This window comes from Leucoraja erinacea, unplaced genomic scaffold (assembly GCF_028641065.1).
Source record: "Leucoraja erinacea ecotype New England unplaced genomic scaffold, Leri_hhj_1 Leri_676S, whole genome shotgun sequence".
Classification (NCBI taxonomy): domain Eukaryota; kingdom Metazoa; phylum Chordata; class Chondrichthyes; order Rajiformes; family Rajidae; genus Leucoraja; species Leucoraja erinaceus.
The window spans coordinates 68,196-81,793 of NW_026576593.1; the positions used below are offsets into that span (position 1 = coordinate 68,196).

Here is a 13,598-nt window from a genome sequence, read left to right on the forward strand (position 1 = left end):
CTTTCCTGTTTTTGCCACCAAAATGGATAACCTCACATTTATCCACATGATACTGCATCTGCCAAACATTTGCCCACTCACCCAGCCTATCCAAGTCACCCTGCAGTCTCCTAGCATCCTCCTCACAGGTAACACTGCCCCCCAGCTTAGTGTCATCCGCAAACTTGGAGATATTGCCTTCAATTCCCTCATCCAGATCATTAATATATATTGTAAATAGCTGGGGTCCCAGTACTGAGCCTTGGGGTACCCCACTAGTCACTGCCTGCCATTGTGAAAAGGACCCGTTTACTCCTACTCTTTGCTTCCTGTTTGCCAGCCAGTTCTCTATCCACATCAATACTGAACCCCCAATGCCGTGTGCTTTAAGTTTGTATACTAATTTCTTATGTGGGACCTTGTCGAAAGCCTTCTGGAAGTCCAGATACACCACATCCACTGGTTCTCCCCTATCCACGCTACTAGTTAGATCCTCGAAAAATTCTATAAGATTCGTCAGACATGATTTACCTTTCGTAAATCCATGCTGACTTTGTCCAATGATTTCACCACTTTCCAAATGTGCTGCTATCCCATCTTTAATAACTGACTCTAGCAGTTTCCCCACTACCGATGTTAGACTAACTGGTCTGTAATTCCCCATTTATATTATACACACACATTCACAATTGCAGATTTCGCTGAAACACAATTGCCGGTGTGGATGTAACAACACTCACCAGCTCTGTAGCATTATTCAACATATATATTCACACATACATATTCACACATACACGCACACACACCCACACACACACACACACACACATATATTCACACACATACATATATATTCACACACACATATTCACACACACACACATACACACACACACACATATCCACACACATATATATATACACACACACACACATACACACACACATATATATACACACATATTCACACACACACACACATACACACACACACACATATTCACACACACACACACATTCACACACACACATATTCACACACACACACACATATATACACATACACACATATTCACACACACACACATATATATATATACACACATATATATATATATATATACACACACACATACACACATACACACACACACGCACAACATACACACACACATATATATATATATATATCACACACATTCACACACCGGCAAACACATATTCTCACACACACACACATATATACACACACACACACGTATACACACACACACACACACACACACACATATATATATATATATTCACACACATTCACATATATTCACACACTCACATATATTCACATTCACACACATTCTTTGCCGCTGCAGGCGCCATTAGCCAGCAGCTTCAGCGATAGTCTGTGACGGGGGCGGGGCTGGGGGGGTGGGCGCTTACATAATCGGATCTAAACTGTGCAAAATGAAACCTCCGTCTCCCCAACACACCCGTTTACTTTCCGGACGCATTTCCTCCTTTTATTATACACACACATTCACAATTGCAGATTTTGCTGAAACACAATTGCCGGTGAGGATGTAACAACAATCACCAGCTCTGTAGCATTATTCAACACCTCGTGCACGACTTCAGCGCCATCTTGCCTCCAACCGGAAATGACGTAATCGCCGCCATCTTCCCGACCACTGGAAATGACGTCATCGCCGATATCTTACCGATCGCCGGAAATGGTCATCGCGGCCATCTTACCAATCGTCGGAAATGACGTCATCGCCGACATCTTCAAACCGCCAAAATCACAAAATGTCCGCCAATTTTAAATTTAAGCACAGCCTGATCGAAATACAATGCTTCTTTCGCGCATTACTCGCCTGAAAACGTTGCAACAAATGCATTTAAATTTACATCACCATTTCAAACACAATAGGCATCATGCTTTAGTTACCTGAAAACCGATACAACCATTTTAAAACCCCAGAGAAACAAATTTGCAAAACGCTTTATAACAATAACAAATGGTTTTTATTTTCAAATTCACAGTTCAAACACAATATAGATAAACAAATATACAAATGCAAATGGTTTTTATTTTCAATTCACAGTTCAAACACAATATAGATAGACAAATATACAAATGCAAATACTTTTTATTTTCAATTCACAGTTCAAATATAGTATAGCTAGACAAATATACAAATGCAAATGCTTTTTATTTTCAATTCACAGTTCAAACACAATATAGATATTAGACAAATATACAAACACTTTCCAACAAAATGCCAAGAAACTTCAGAGCATGCAGAATAACATACATATCAATTGGCTGACAAAGCACTCACCTGGGAGCAGAGCTGCAGTTCAGAGAGCCAAGAACCTTTCACTTCGTGGCCGGCTAGAAAGTGAGTTGAAGCGGGACGCTTCCGGGTCCTGCCAAGATGTAGCACCTCACACATATCATCATTAAACTCCATCTGTCATCTTTCTGACCACTCTTCCAACTGGCATAAATCTCTCTGTAGACTTTGAAAATCTACTTCATTATCCACAACACCACCTATCTTAGTATCATCTGCATACTTACTAATCCAATTTACCACACCATCATCCAGATAATTGATGTACATGACAAACAACAGTGGACCCAACACAGATCCCTGTGGCACCTCATTAGTCACTGGCCTCCAACCTGACCAACAACCATCCACCATTACTCTCTGGCCTCTCCCATTCAGCCACTGTTAATCCATCTTGCTACTCCACCATTAATACCCAACAATTGAACCTTCTTAACAAACCTTCCGTGAGGAACGCTGTCAAAGGCCTTACTGAAGTCCATATATACAACATCCACTGCTTTAACCTCATCAATTTTCCCGAGCAACCTCTTCAAAAAATTCAAGAAGATTAGTCAAGCATGAACTTCCAGGCACAAATCCATGCTGACTGTTCCTAATCAGACCCAGTTTATCCAGCTGCTTATATATATTATCTCTAAGTATCCTTTCCATTAATTTGCTCACCACTGACGTCAAACTAACAGGTCTATAATTGCTAGGTTCATTCTTAGACACCTTATTAATCAATGGAACAACATGCGCAGTGCGTCAATCCTCCGGTACTTATATTTTTCAAAAGTGTCAGTACTTCCTTTTCTTTGAACCTCATAATTTCCAGTTCGCCTCGATGCTGCAGTTGGACCGCGGGAGAAGAACAAAGGGAGGAGATAAGACTTTGCCTTCCATCACAGTGAGGATGTGTTGGAGACTCACTGTTATGGATGTTTATGTAAACTGTGTTAAGTGGGGTCTTGGGTATTTTGTAATGTAAAAAAATGTAGTAAATGTAATTTCGTTCAAACCTAGGTTTGAATGGCAATAAATAGCATTCCATAATTCAATATCCTTCTCCTTGGTGAATACCAAAGGAAATAAATTGTTCAATACCTCCCCCATCTCTTTTGGCTCTGCAGATACCTGTCAACTCTGACTCTCTGATGGACCAATTTTATCACTCGTTATCCTTTTGCTATTAATATAGCTGTAGAAACCCTTTGGATTTACTTTCACCTTACTTGCCAAAGCAACCTCATGTCTTCTTTTAGCTTTTCTAATTTATTTCTTAAGATTCTTTTTACATTCTTTATACTCTTCAAGCAGCTTATTTACTGCATGCTGCCTATAATTATTGTAGATATCTCTCTTTTTCCGAACCAAGTGTCCAATTTACCTTGAAAACCATGACTTTCCAATTTTTACTATTAACTACTATTGACATTCTCCCATCTCCTCCCCTCTCCTCTCTCTCCTCTCTCTCTCTATATATATTTATATCTCTCTCTCTCTCTCTCTCTCTCTCTCTCCCTCTCTCTCTCTCCCTCTCTCTCCCCTCTCTCTCTCTCTCTCTCTCTCTCTCTATATATATATATATATATATATATATATATATATATATATATCTATCTCTCTCTCTATGTTCTTCTATCTCTCTCCCTCTATCTCTCTCTCTCGATTATCTCTTTACTCTATCTCTCTCGTTCTCTCTCTCTTATTCTCTCTCTTTCTCTCACTGTATATATATATATATATCCTTCTCTCTCCCTCTCTCTCTTTCTCTCTATCTCTCTCTCCCTCTCGTTCTCTCTCTCCCTCTGCTCTCTCTCGCTCTCTCTCTCTCTCTCTCTCTCTCTCTCTCTCTCTCTCTCTCTCTCTCTCTCTCTCTATCCCTCTCACTCCTCCTCTTCCTCTCTCTCTCTCTTCCCCTCCTCTTTCCCTCTCTCTCCTCTTCTCTCCCCTCTCGTCATCTCTCTCTCTCACTCTCCCCCCCACTCTCCTCTCTTCTCCTCTCTCCTCTCCCCTCTCTCATTCACCCTCTCCCTCTCCCCCTACTCTCTCTTCTCACTCTCTTCTACTCTCCCTCTCCTCTCTCTCTCTCTCTCTCTCTCTCTCTCTCTCTCTCTCTCTCTCTCTCTCTCTCTCTCTCTCTCTCTCTCTCTCTCTCTCTCTCTCTCTCTCTCTCTCTCTCTCCTCTCTCTCTCTCTCTCTCTCTCTCCCTCTCTTCCCCCTCTCTCCCTCTCTCTCTCTCTTTCCATCACTCTCTCTCTCTCTCTCTCTCGCTCTCTATTCCATTTATCTCTGTCGCACTCTCTCTCCCCTCTCTCTCTCTCTCCCTCCTCTCTCTCTCCCACCTCTCTCTCCCTCTCCCTCTGCTCATCTCTCACCACCTCTGTATCTCCTCTCTCTCGATCCCCCCTCTCTCTCTCAAACCGCTTCTCACCCCCTCTCTTTCATTACCCTTTTTTTCTCGCCCTCTCTCTCTCCCTCCACCTTTCTCCCCCCCCTATTCTATCGGTCCCTTCTCTTTCTCTCCCCTCTCTCTATCTCTCCACCTCTCTCCCTTTCTCTACCTCTCTCGGTCACTCTCTCTCTCCACTTCACTCTGTCGTTGTCCCTTTCTCATTCTATCTTTCTCTCTCAATTCAATTCAATTCAACTTTAATGTATTCGCACAAATACAAGTATGAGTACAACGAAATGCAGTTTTGCGTCAGTCTGTAGTAGTTGTGCATAAAGAAATTAAAAAAATAGAAAGAGAGAAGATACAGAATAATCAAAAAATACAGTATAATTAAACAATGGGGACGGAGGGACCGGAGAAATCTATCGGCGGGACTCCGAGTTCAGCAATGTGATTGTATTATTGTAGAAGCTGTTCCTCATCCTACTAGTACGTGACCTGAGGCTCCTGTACCGCCTTCCTGATGGGAGGAGGGCAAACAGTCCATGGGTGGGGTGTGAGGGGTCTTTGATGATCTTCCCAGCCCGTCTCAGACACCGTTTTCGGTGGAGGGCATCCATGGCAGGGAGCGGGGCACCGATGATGTGCTGCGCTGTTTTCACCACCCGTTGTAGTGCTTTCCTGTCCGCAGCAGTGCAACTGCTGTACCATACCGTGAAGCAGGTGGTCAGGATACTCTCTATGGTACAGCGGTAAAAGTTGGTCAGGATCCGGGGGGACAGGTGGGCTTTCTTGAGCCTCCTCAGGAAGTAAAGGCGCTGCTGTGCCTTTTTGATCAGCTTGGAGGTGTTGAGGGACCAGGATAAATCCTCCGAGATAAGTACTCCGAGGAATTTATAGCTGGAGACGCGCTCCACCTCAGTCCCGTTTATATGGAAGGGGGTATGACTGCCTCCTCTGGTCTGCCTGGTCAACAACAATCTCCTTCGTCTTCTTGGAGTTGAGGACGAGGTTATTGTTGGCACACCAGGCTGTCAGGTGCTGGATCTCATCCCTGTAGGCTGACTCATCGTTGTCGCTGATCAGTCCTACCACCGTGGTATCGTCAGCAAACTTAATAATGGCGTTGGATCCGTACTTTGGGATGCAGTCGTGGGTGAAGAGGGAGTAGAGGAGAGGGCTGAGCACACAGCCCTGTGGCACTCTGGTGTTCAGTGTTATAGTGGAGGAGGTGAGGTTATTGACCCTAACAGACTGTGGTCTGTTAGTGAGGAAGTCCAGTGTCCAGTTGCAGAGGGAGGTGGAGATGCCAAGTCCACTGAGTTTGGTGATCAAGCTGGCTGGGATGACGGTGTTAAAGGCGGAGCTGAAATCAATGAACAGCATCCTGATGTAGGAGTTGTTGTAGTCCAGGTGGGTCAGGGCAGAGTGTAGGGCTGCCGATATGGCGTCCTCTGTAGGCCTGTTGGTCCGGTAGGCAAACTGATGGAGGTCCAGTGTGGGTGGAGGCAGGCTTTGAGGTGAGCCACGATCAGCCGCTCAAAGCACTTAGCAATGACAGGGGTGAGTGCCACGGGGCGGGAATCGCGGAGACTCCCTGTAGCTGACTGTTTGGGCACTGGCTCAATGGTTGATGACATGAGGCAAGTGGGGACAACACCCTGGGCCAGTGACAGATTGAAAATGTCGGCGAGGAATGGGGATAGTTGTCCAGCACATGCCCTAAGCACCCGGCCAGGGATGCCATCGGGGCCGGCAGCTCTGCGCTCATTCACCTTGCTCAGTGCGTCTTGTACAGCAGAGGTGGAGAGGCTGAGAGGCTGTTCATTCGGGGGTGGAGCAACTTTAAGGCTGGGGTTTTGTTGTCCCGGTCAAAGCGAGCATATAAGTGGTTTAGCTCGTCAAGGAGGGTGGCGTTGTCTGGGGGAGGGGTGTTAACTTTCTGGTAATCGGCAAGGGATTTGATTCCTTGCCACATGCGCCTGGGGTCAGAGTTGTTATGGAAATGCTCCTCAATCCGCCGTTTATGATTGTGTTTAACAATCCTAATTCCCATTTTCAGATTGGCACTGGATGAGCTGTATCCCTCGTTGTCCCGTTATCTTTTTATCTTTCTCTCTCTCCCTCGGCACAATATCTCAATCCCCCTCCCTGTTGTTCAATGTCTCCCTTTCTCCCTCTCAATATATATATATGTTATATGATAGACATTAGACAATGGACAGTAGGTGTAGGAGTAGGACATCTGGCCCTTCGAGCCAGCACCGCCATTCAATGTGACCACAGCTGATCATTCCCAATCAGCACCCCGTTCCTGCCTTCTCCCCATATCCCCTGACTCCGCTATCTTTAAGAGCCCTATCTTACTCTCTCTGGAAAGCATCCTGATAACCACCTTCACAGCCCTCTGAGGCAGATAATTCCACAGACTCACCATTCTGTGAGAAAAAGTGTTTCCTCGTCTCCGTTATGAATGGCTTACCCCTTATTCTTAAACTGTGGCCCCTGGTTCTGTTCCCCCTAACATCGGGAACATGTTTCAAGCCTCTATACAATCGTATATGTTAAGGGTTTGGACAGGCTAGATGCAGGAAGATTGTTCCCGATGTTAGGGAAGTCCAGGACAAGGGGTCACAGCTTAAGGATAAGGGGGGGGGGGGGGGGGGGGGGGGGGGAATCCTTTAAAACCGAGATGAGAAGAACTTTTTTCACACAGAGAGTGGTGAATCTCTGGAACTCTCTGCCACAGAGGGTAGTTGAGGCCACAGTTCATTGGCTATATTTAAGAGGGAGTTAGATGTGGCCCTTGTGGCTAAGGGGATCAGGCGGTATGGAGAGAAGGCAGGTACGGGATACTGAGTTGGATGATCAGCCATGATCAGATTGAATGGCGGTGCAGGCTCGAAGGGCCGAATGGCCTACTCCTGCACCTAATTTCTATGTTTCTATGTTTCTATGTTTCAATGAGATCTCCCTCTCCTCCTCTCCATGCTAAACCAGTAACAGACATTGCTGTATGAATGGACATTTTGAACAATGCTGGTGGTGTCACCATCAATCCGCAGCAGGAGCGGGGGTCGCTGATGATGACGTCACAACCGGGAATCCTGCAGGTCCAGCTGCAATTTCCCTGTCCCCCACTGGGGGCAGCACCGGATATCCGGCACCAGCAGCAGCGCCTTGTATCCGGGCCACATGACAGTAGGCAGGGCCACCTCTGACGTCACCACCCGCCCGCCTGGCCCGGGAAGCGTCGGGGTTTAAAGGGGAGGGCAGCCGTTTAAAAGGGAAGGCAGCTGTTAAATGGAAGTACGAGGATTCGGCCAACGATATTCCTTTCCTCAGGCCGGTGACGTTTGCACCCTCAGATGTTCACATGACCACTCTCAGACCGAGCCTGGCTTCCTGCAGCGACCTCAGTTCCTTCTTCCCAGTCGAACTGATCTTATTCGCTCCCAGCCTGAAACAAGTTCATGAATAAAAATGAAACAACGTTGCCAATACCAGGGACTGTGGTTCATATTTCAGCAACACATTGAGCACAACATCACAGGTGAAAGAAGCCCGCGGACGGATCCCCTGATATTTTGTTATATTAAACATAAACACAAACACTCACCTGATCCGCTCCAGTCTCGGGAGGGTCAGTATAAGGCGGCGGAGAGCGGGGACAGATCGGTCTGTGAGGGTGTTGTTTGTCAGTTCCAGCTCCGTCAGTGAGGGGTTTGTACTGAGAGCGCAGGCGAGATACTCGGCTCCAGAATCTGTGAGACCGACATTGTTCAACCTGGAGATGAGAGAGAGTGAGGATGAGGGACACAGAGAGACAGGAGACGGTACAAATCTCCAGTGTTTATCAGTCACACAATTACTGATCATATTAATGTTCAGTGTTAGACACCCAGTGAGTGTAAACACAATCTTTCACAGCCTGGGACTTACCACAGTCTCTGTATTTTACAGTCCGGGTTTCTCAGAGCCGCAGACACCAGTTTCACTCCGGAATCTCCCAGACTGTTAGCACCGAGCCAAAGCTCTGTCAGTGAGAGGTTTGTACTGAGAGCGGAGGCGAGATCATCTGCCCCAGAATCTGTGAGACCGACACTGTTCAGCCTGGAGATGAGAGAGAGTGAGGGTGAGGGACACAGAGAGACAGGAGACAGTGAAAATCCCCAGTGTTTATCAGTAACACAGTTATGTCCCTGTCACACTTAGGAAACCTGAATGGAAGCCTCTGGAGACTTTGCGCCTCACCCAATGAGTCCGTGCGGTTCTCTGATATTGCATGTTGTCGCCGGATGTTGCAGGCAGTGGAAGCAGGTAGGGAGATCGACAAAAGCCTCCGGGAACCGCATGGAAACCTTGGTTTGGGCGCAAATCTCCAGAGGTTTCCGTTCAGGTATCCTAAGTGGGACAGGGGCATAACTGATGATATTAATGTTCAGCGTCAGACACCCAGTGACTATAAACACAATCTATCACAGTCTGTGACTTACTTGAGTTCCTGTATTTTACAGTCCGGGTTCCTCAGAGCCGCGGACACAAGTTTCACTCCGGAATCTCCCAGATCGTTGAATCCCAGTCTAAACACAAATAGAGAGAGTAAGAAACAAACTGATACAAACCCCGGGCTGGGATAACTTCGCTCAAACGGATATTTCTGGAAAGCAACTGAGCACATTATTGGATAAATTTCTGTCGTTGTGGTGATCGGTGAATTTCACCATTTAATCTCATACCTTGACGACTGGGAAATGTTCCCTGTGCAGAAAACGGCTGCGACACGCGTGACCCGGGGAAGGGTGGGACGGGGTCGACCAACAGCGCCCACAGAAAGGTAAAATAGGAGGGGTGCACAGTGACGGCCGCTCGGCCCCATAGCTGGACGGAAGAACAAAATAGTGGAACAATTTTACAGTTCAGTGTTAGCATCAAACGGACAGTTACCTCAAGTCCTGACACTTGTGCAGAGCTGGTCCCAGCCGCTGGAGACCTTCACACTGAATGCGGCAGTCCTTCAGATCGAGGTGTTTGATTGTATCACAGTGCCTGATGACATGAGACAGGACCGCACAGTCAATCGGGGTCAGTCCCAGTCCACGGAATGAAAGTGTTTCTACAGATCCCAGTGTCTGCTGAGCCAGTGCAGGATTCTGAGACTCAAACAGGTAGTGCATCGTGTTCAGGAGGCTCCGTTTATCAGCTTCACTCCATGTGTTTCCAGCCTGGCGTTTAACCTCCTCCTTCACCCAGTCAATCACTCGGCAGATTGTTTCATTAGGAAATTGACCCAGAAACTCCTCCAGGACCCGAGCTGTCCGTGGGGAGGGGAGACCAGCGACAAAACGGAGAAATACTTCAAATCGCCCGTCTGTCGTGCTGTGGGCTTCAGACAGGAGTTTCACGATATTCCTGGGATCTACAGTCAGGAATTGTGCGAGTGCGGCTACAAACTCTTGGATGGTGAGGTGCGGGAAGGTGTACACCACGCTCCGGGCTGAATCCTCTCTCTCCAAAAGTTCCATCAGGAACCCGGACAGGAACTGGGAAGGCTGCAGATTGTATTTGATCAAATCTCCATCTGTGAACACAATGTTTTTCTCGGACACTCCATGGAAGGCCATCTGACCAACCCTCAGTAACACCTCACGGAGGCTCTCAATCTCACGGCCGTGGTTTTTCAGGATGTTGTAAATAAAATAGCAATATAGTTGGGTGATGGTCTTGGGAACTCGCTGCGGGTCCCGGTGTGTTTGTGTGAAGAAGGGGCCCAGTGTCAGGCCGAGGATCCAGCAGTAGGAGGGGTTGTAGCTCATGGTGTACAGGATCTCGTTCTCCTTCACATGTTTGAAAACAGCTGCTGCCACCGTCTGATCTTCAAAATACCTGGTGAAATATTCCTTCCGTTCCTCACCAACAAATCCCAGGATTTCTGCCCAGACACTAATATCTGCTTTTTTCAATAAATGTAACGCAGTGGGGCGGGTTGTCACTAGCACTGAACACCCTGGGAGCAGCTTGTGCTGTATTAAACTGTATACAATGTCAGACACCTTGCAACGGACATCGGGATCTGGGCACTTGTGCTGCAGTTCTGTGCAATTGTCAGCAAAATCTATCTTGCACTTAAATTCATCTAAACCATCGAATATAAACAACAATCTCTCTGGGTTCTTCCAGATATAATCCAGTGCGTTCCTCAAGTAAGGGTAGAAAAGTACTATCAGGTTGGACAGGTTTATTGAACAATTAAGCGTGTTTAAATCCCGGAATTTGAAACTGAAGACAAACTGGAAGTTTTGGTATATTTTACCCGTGGCCCAGTCATGAACTATCTTTTGCACCATTGTTGTTTTTCCGATCCCCGCGACTCCGGCCACTGATGCTGAACTCCCAGATCCGGATTTACTCCGGGAAAAACTGCTGTGGAACAATTGATCAGTCTTGATTTTTTCCAGTTCTCTCTGGAGACATTGATCTCTCCACTCTTCATGGTCCCGGCCTCTTGCCAGCAACTCATGTTCCACCAGTGTCCGATCACGAACAGTGGAGATGATTGTGAGCTCAGCGTATCGATCAAGCAGCTGGAAAACCTTAACCTTCCCCTTCATCAGGATGGTGTTCACTCTCAGCTTTTCAGTCTGTGCTCGCAGAGACTCTTTGTGTTTCTGTTGAACATCTAGCACGGAACAGACGGACATTTGCACAATGTTAGATGTCTCAACACAAAACTCGGCATTCAAGATTACAATAATATGTTCATTGCCCTTCAATTAAATCAATCTGCTAATGGGGAAGAAAGAGGTGTGAACAAGTGTAATATGGTTACAGGGGAGGGTAAAGGAAGGCAGGGGAAGAAGTGGAAGAGTAATATACGGGAGAGGAAGTTGAGGCAGTAGTAGTGGAAGAGGATTGTCACTGGGAGGTGAGAGTGGAGAGTCAAAGGGAGACGTGCACCAGCATTTCTAAACTACGTGGATAAATGATATTTCCTGTCAGGAACATTCTTCAGACTGAATAGTACATATGTAGGAAATCTATGTTCGGGTGAAAAATGTCCAAAAATGAAATTGGACAGGAAAAGTAGAAGTGAAATAGATGGGGAACTGTTAATACACTTCCTGCTCAATATATTCCTTGTCCAATGAAGAATATGCAATCTCCAGACTTATTATTTAGAAACAGGAGACGTTGAAGCAGAGTCCTGGCAAGCATTCGTTGTTATTTTATGTCAAGTATTCGGTTAAATATCAGGTAATACGAGTCCCGCCGCAAGACTGAGTTTTGCAATCTGTGTCACACTTTCCTTGTCCCAACTTATCTGCATTATATACCCTGCTCTACACTTGTTACTGGGTAGTTGTGTTTTCCAGCATATTCAGTCATAATGAGCCCTTCCAAACTTGTGAGTCCGTGGACAGACCTGCCGAGATCATTTGCTGTTTGATGAATGAAGAGCTGACTTTAGGGTATTATTATGTGTACATGCAAATCGACTGAAGTAACCTGTTCTTGCTATTTAATGACCAACCATTCTGTAGACACGTAACCCGTGGAATACAGCTCTGTAGGGACTGAGGGAACTAAAACGAGAATTTAACATCAGGTTTCCTTGTGATTTATAAGGCGCTGATTAGACTGCATTTGGAGTATTGTGAAAAATGTTGGGCCCCAAATGTCAGGAAGGATGCGCTGGCGCAGGTGAGGGCCTAGAGGAGATTTACAAGAATCACCCCCGGAATAAGTTGATTAACATGTGGTGAGTAGAGCCAGGATTTTGCCATAAATGCCATGTGCCTTTTCATGCCTTTTTGGTGATTTCACCAGGATAATGCCTTTTTCACGATCGAGTGCCTAAATCAGCCTTTTTTTTGCCGTTTTGCTCAAAGGTCGTGCTATTTTCTCTAGTTGTACCGTGATTTATTGGATCTTGGAAACGTTGTTGTCATTCAGACCTATCGGTCTGAACGAAATGTTGTTTCCTCGCAGTCATACATATAATAAAGTAACAACACACACAACAAACACAAATTTAACATTAACCACAGTGAGTTCACCAGACACCTCCTCACTCTGATGGAAGGCAAAAATCTTAAGTCTTTGCCTTGTTTTCCCTCTGCGCTGAGGCGATCCAGGCCTCCGAAGTTGTGACCCCCACCGGGTGATGGTGCTTTAGTCCCGCGGCTCAACCGTGCTTCGCGAACGAGCCGGTTCAAACTCCGCGGCCCGGGGTGGTCGAAGCTGCCGCTCTCCAGCGGAAGAAGCTGTTGCCGCGGGAGCTACAGAAAAACAGGTCTCCAACCTGTGACCTGCGAGCTCCCGACGATGTCGTCTACTGGGCCCGCGGCCTAACCTCCGAAGTCGGGTCGCTGCCGCCGTCAATTTCAATGACATTTTCTACGTTAGCACATTAATATTAGTGTTATTATTAACGTGTTAACGTACTATAACTTTCAAGAACATTTCCACCACCATGGCGAAACCGGGGGCTCCACCGTCGGTCATTCATTTGTTCATGCCGCTGCCCGCTGGTTCAGCCTTCTCAAAGATCTATTTAAGAAAGAACTGCAGATGCTGGAAAAATTCGTAGGTAGACAAAAAATGCTGGAGAAACTCAGCAGGTGAGGCAGCATCTATGGAGAGAAGGATAGGCGACGTGTCTGGTCGAGTCCCTTCTTCAGACTGATGTGGGGGGGGGGGGGGGTGGGGAAAAAGAAAGGAAGAGGCAGCGGCAGTAGGTCTAGAAGGAGAGCTGCAAAGGGTGAGGGGAAGGAGGGAGAAGCCAAGGGCTATCTAAAATTAGAGAAGTCAATGTTGATATCGCTGGGATGTTGACTACACAAGCGAAAACCCAAGCTTGTCTCCTCACTACATTTACTGCT

General features: G+C 46.4%; 1 protein-coding gene across 1 annotated transcript; it reads right to left on the reverse strand.

Annotated features, from left to right (window-relative positions):
• Positions 1 to 8,088: 8,088 nt before the first annotated feature.
• LOC129694452 (NACHT, LRR and PYD domains-containing protein 3-like) lies at positions 8,089 to 12,461 on the reverse strand. Its single transcript, XM_055631169.1, has 5 exons — positions 9,664 to 12,461; positions 9,213 to 9,299; positions 8,659 to 8,829; positions 8,336 to 8,503; positions 8,089 to 8,176 (listed from the first exon to the last, which is right to left on the reverse strand). The coding sequence occupies exons 1-5, from the start codon at positions 11,415 to 11,417 to the stop codon at positions 8,089 to 8,091; spliced, it is 2,268 nt and encodes a 755-aa protein (XP_055487144.1). The 5' UTR covers positions 11,418 to 12,461.
• Between the last annotated feature and the right edge of the window lie 1,137 nt (positions 12,462 to 13,598).

Coding starts and splice junctions, on each gene's coding strand:
- LOC129694452 (XM_055631169.1), bottom strand. CDS start 11,417: ATGTCCGTCTGTTCCGTGCTAGATGTTCAACAGAAACACAAAGAGTCT. Junction 8,830..9,212: donor TGTAAAATACAGGAACTCAA/GTAAGTCACAGA, acceptor TCTCATCTCCAG/GCTGAACAGTGTCGGTCTCA. Junction 8,177..8,335: donor CCGAGACTGGAGCGGATCAG/GTGAGTGTTTGT, acceptor AACTTGTTTCAG/GCTGGGAGCGAATAAGATCA.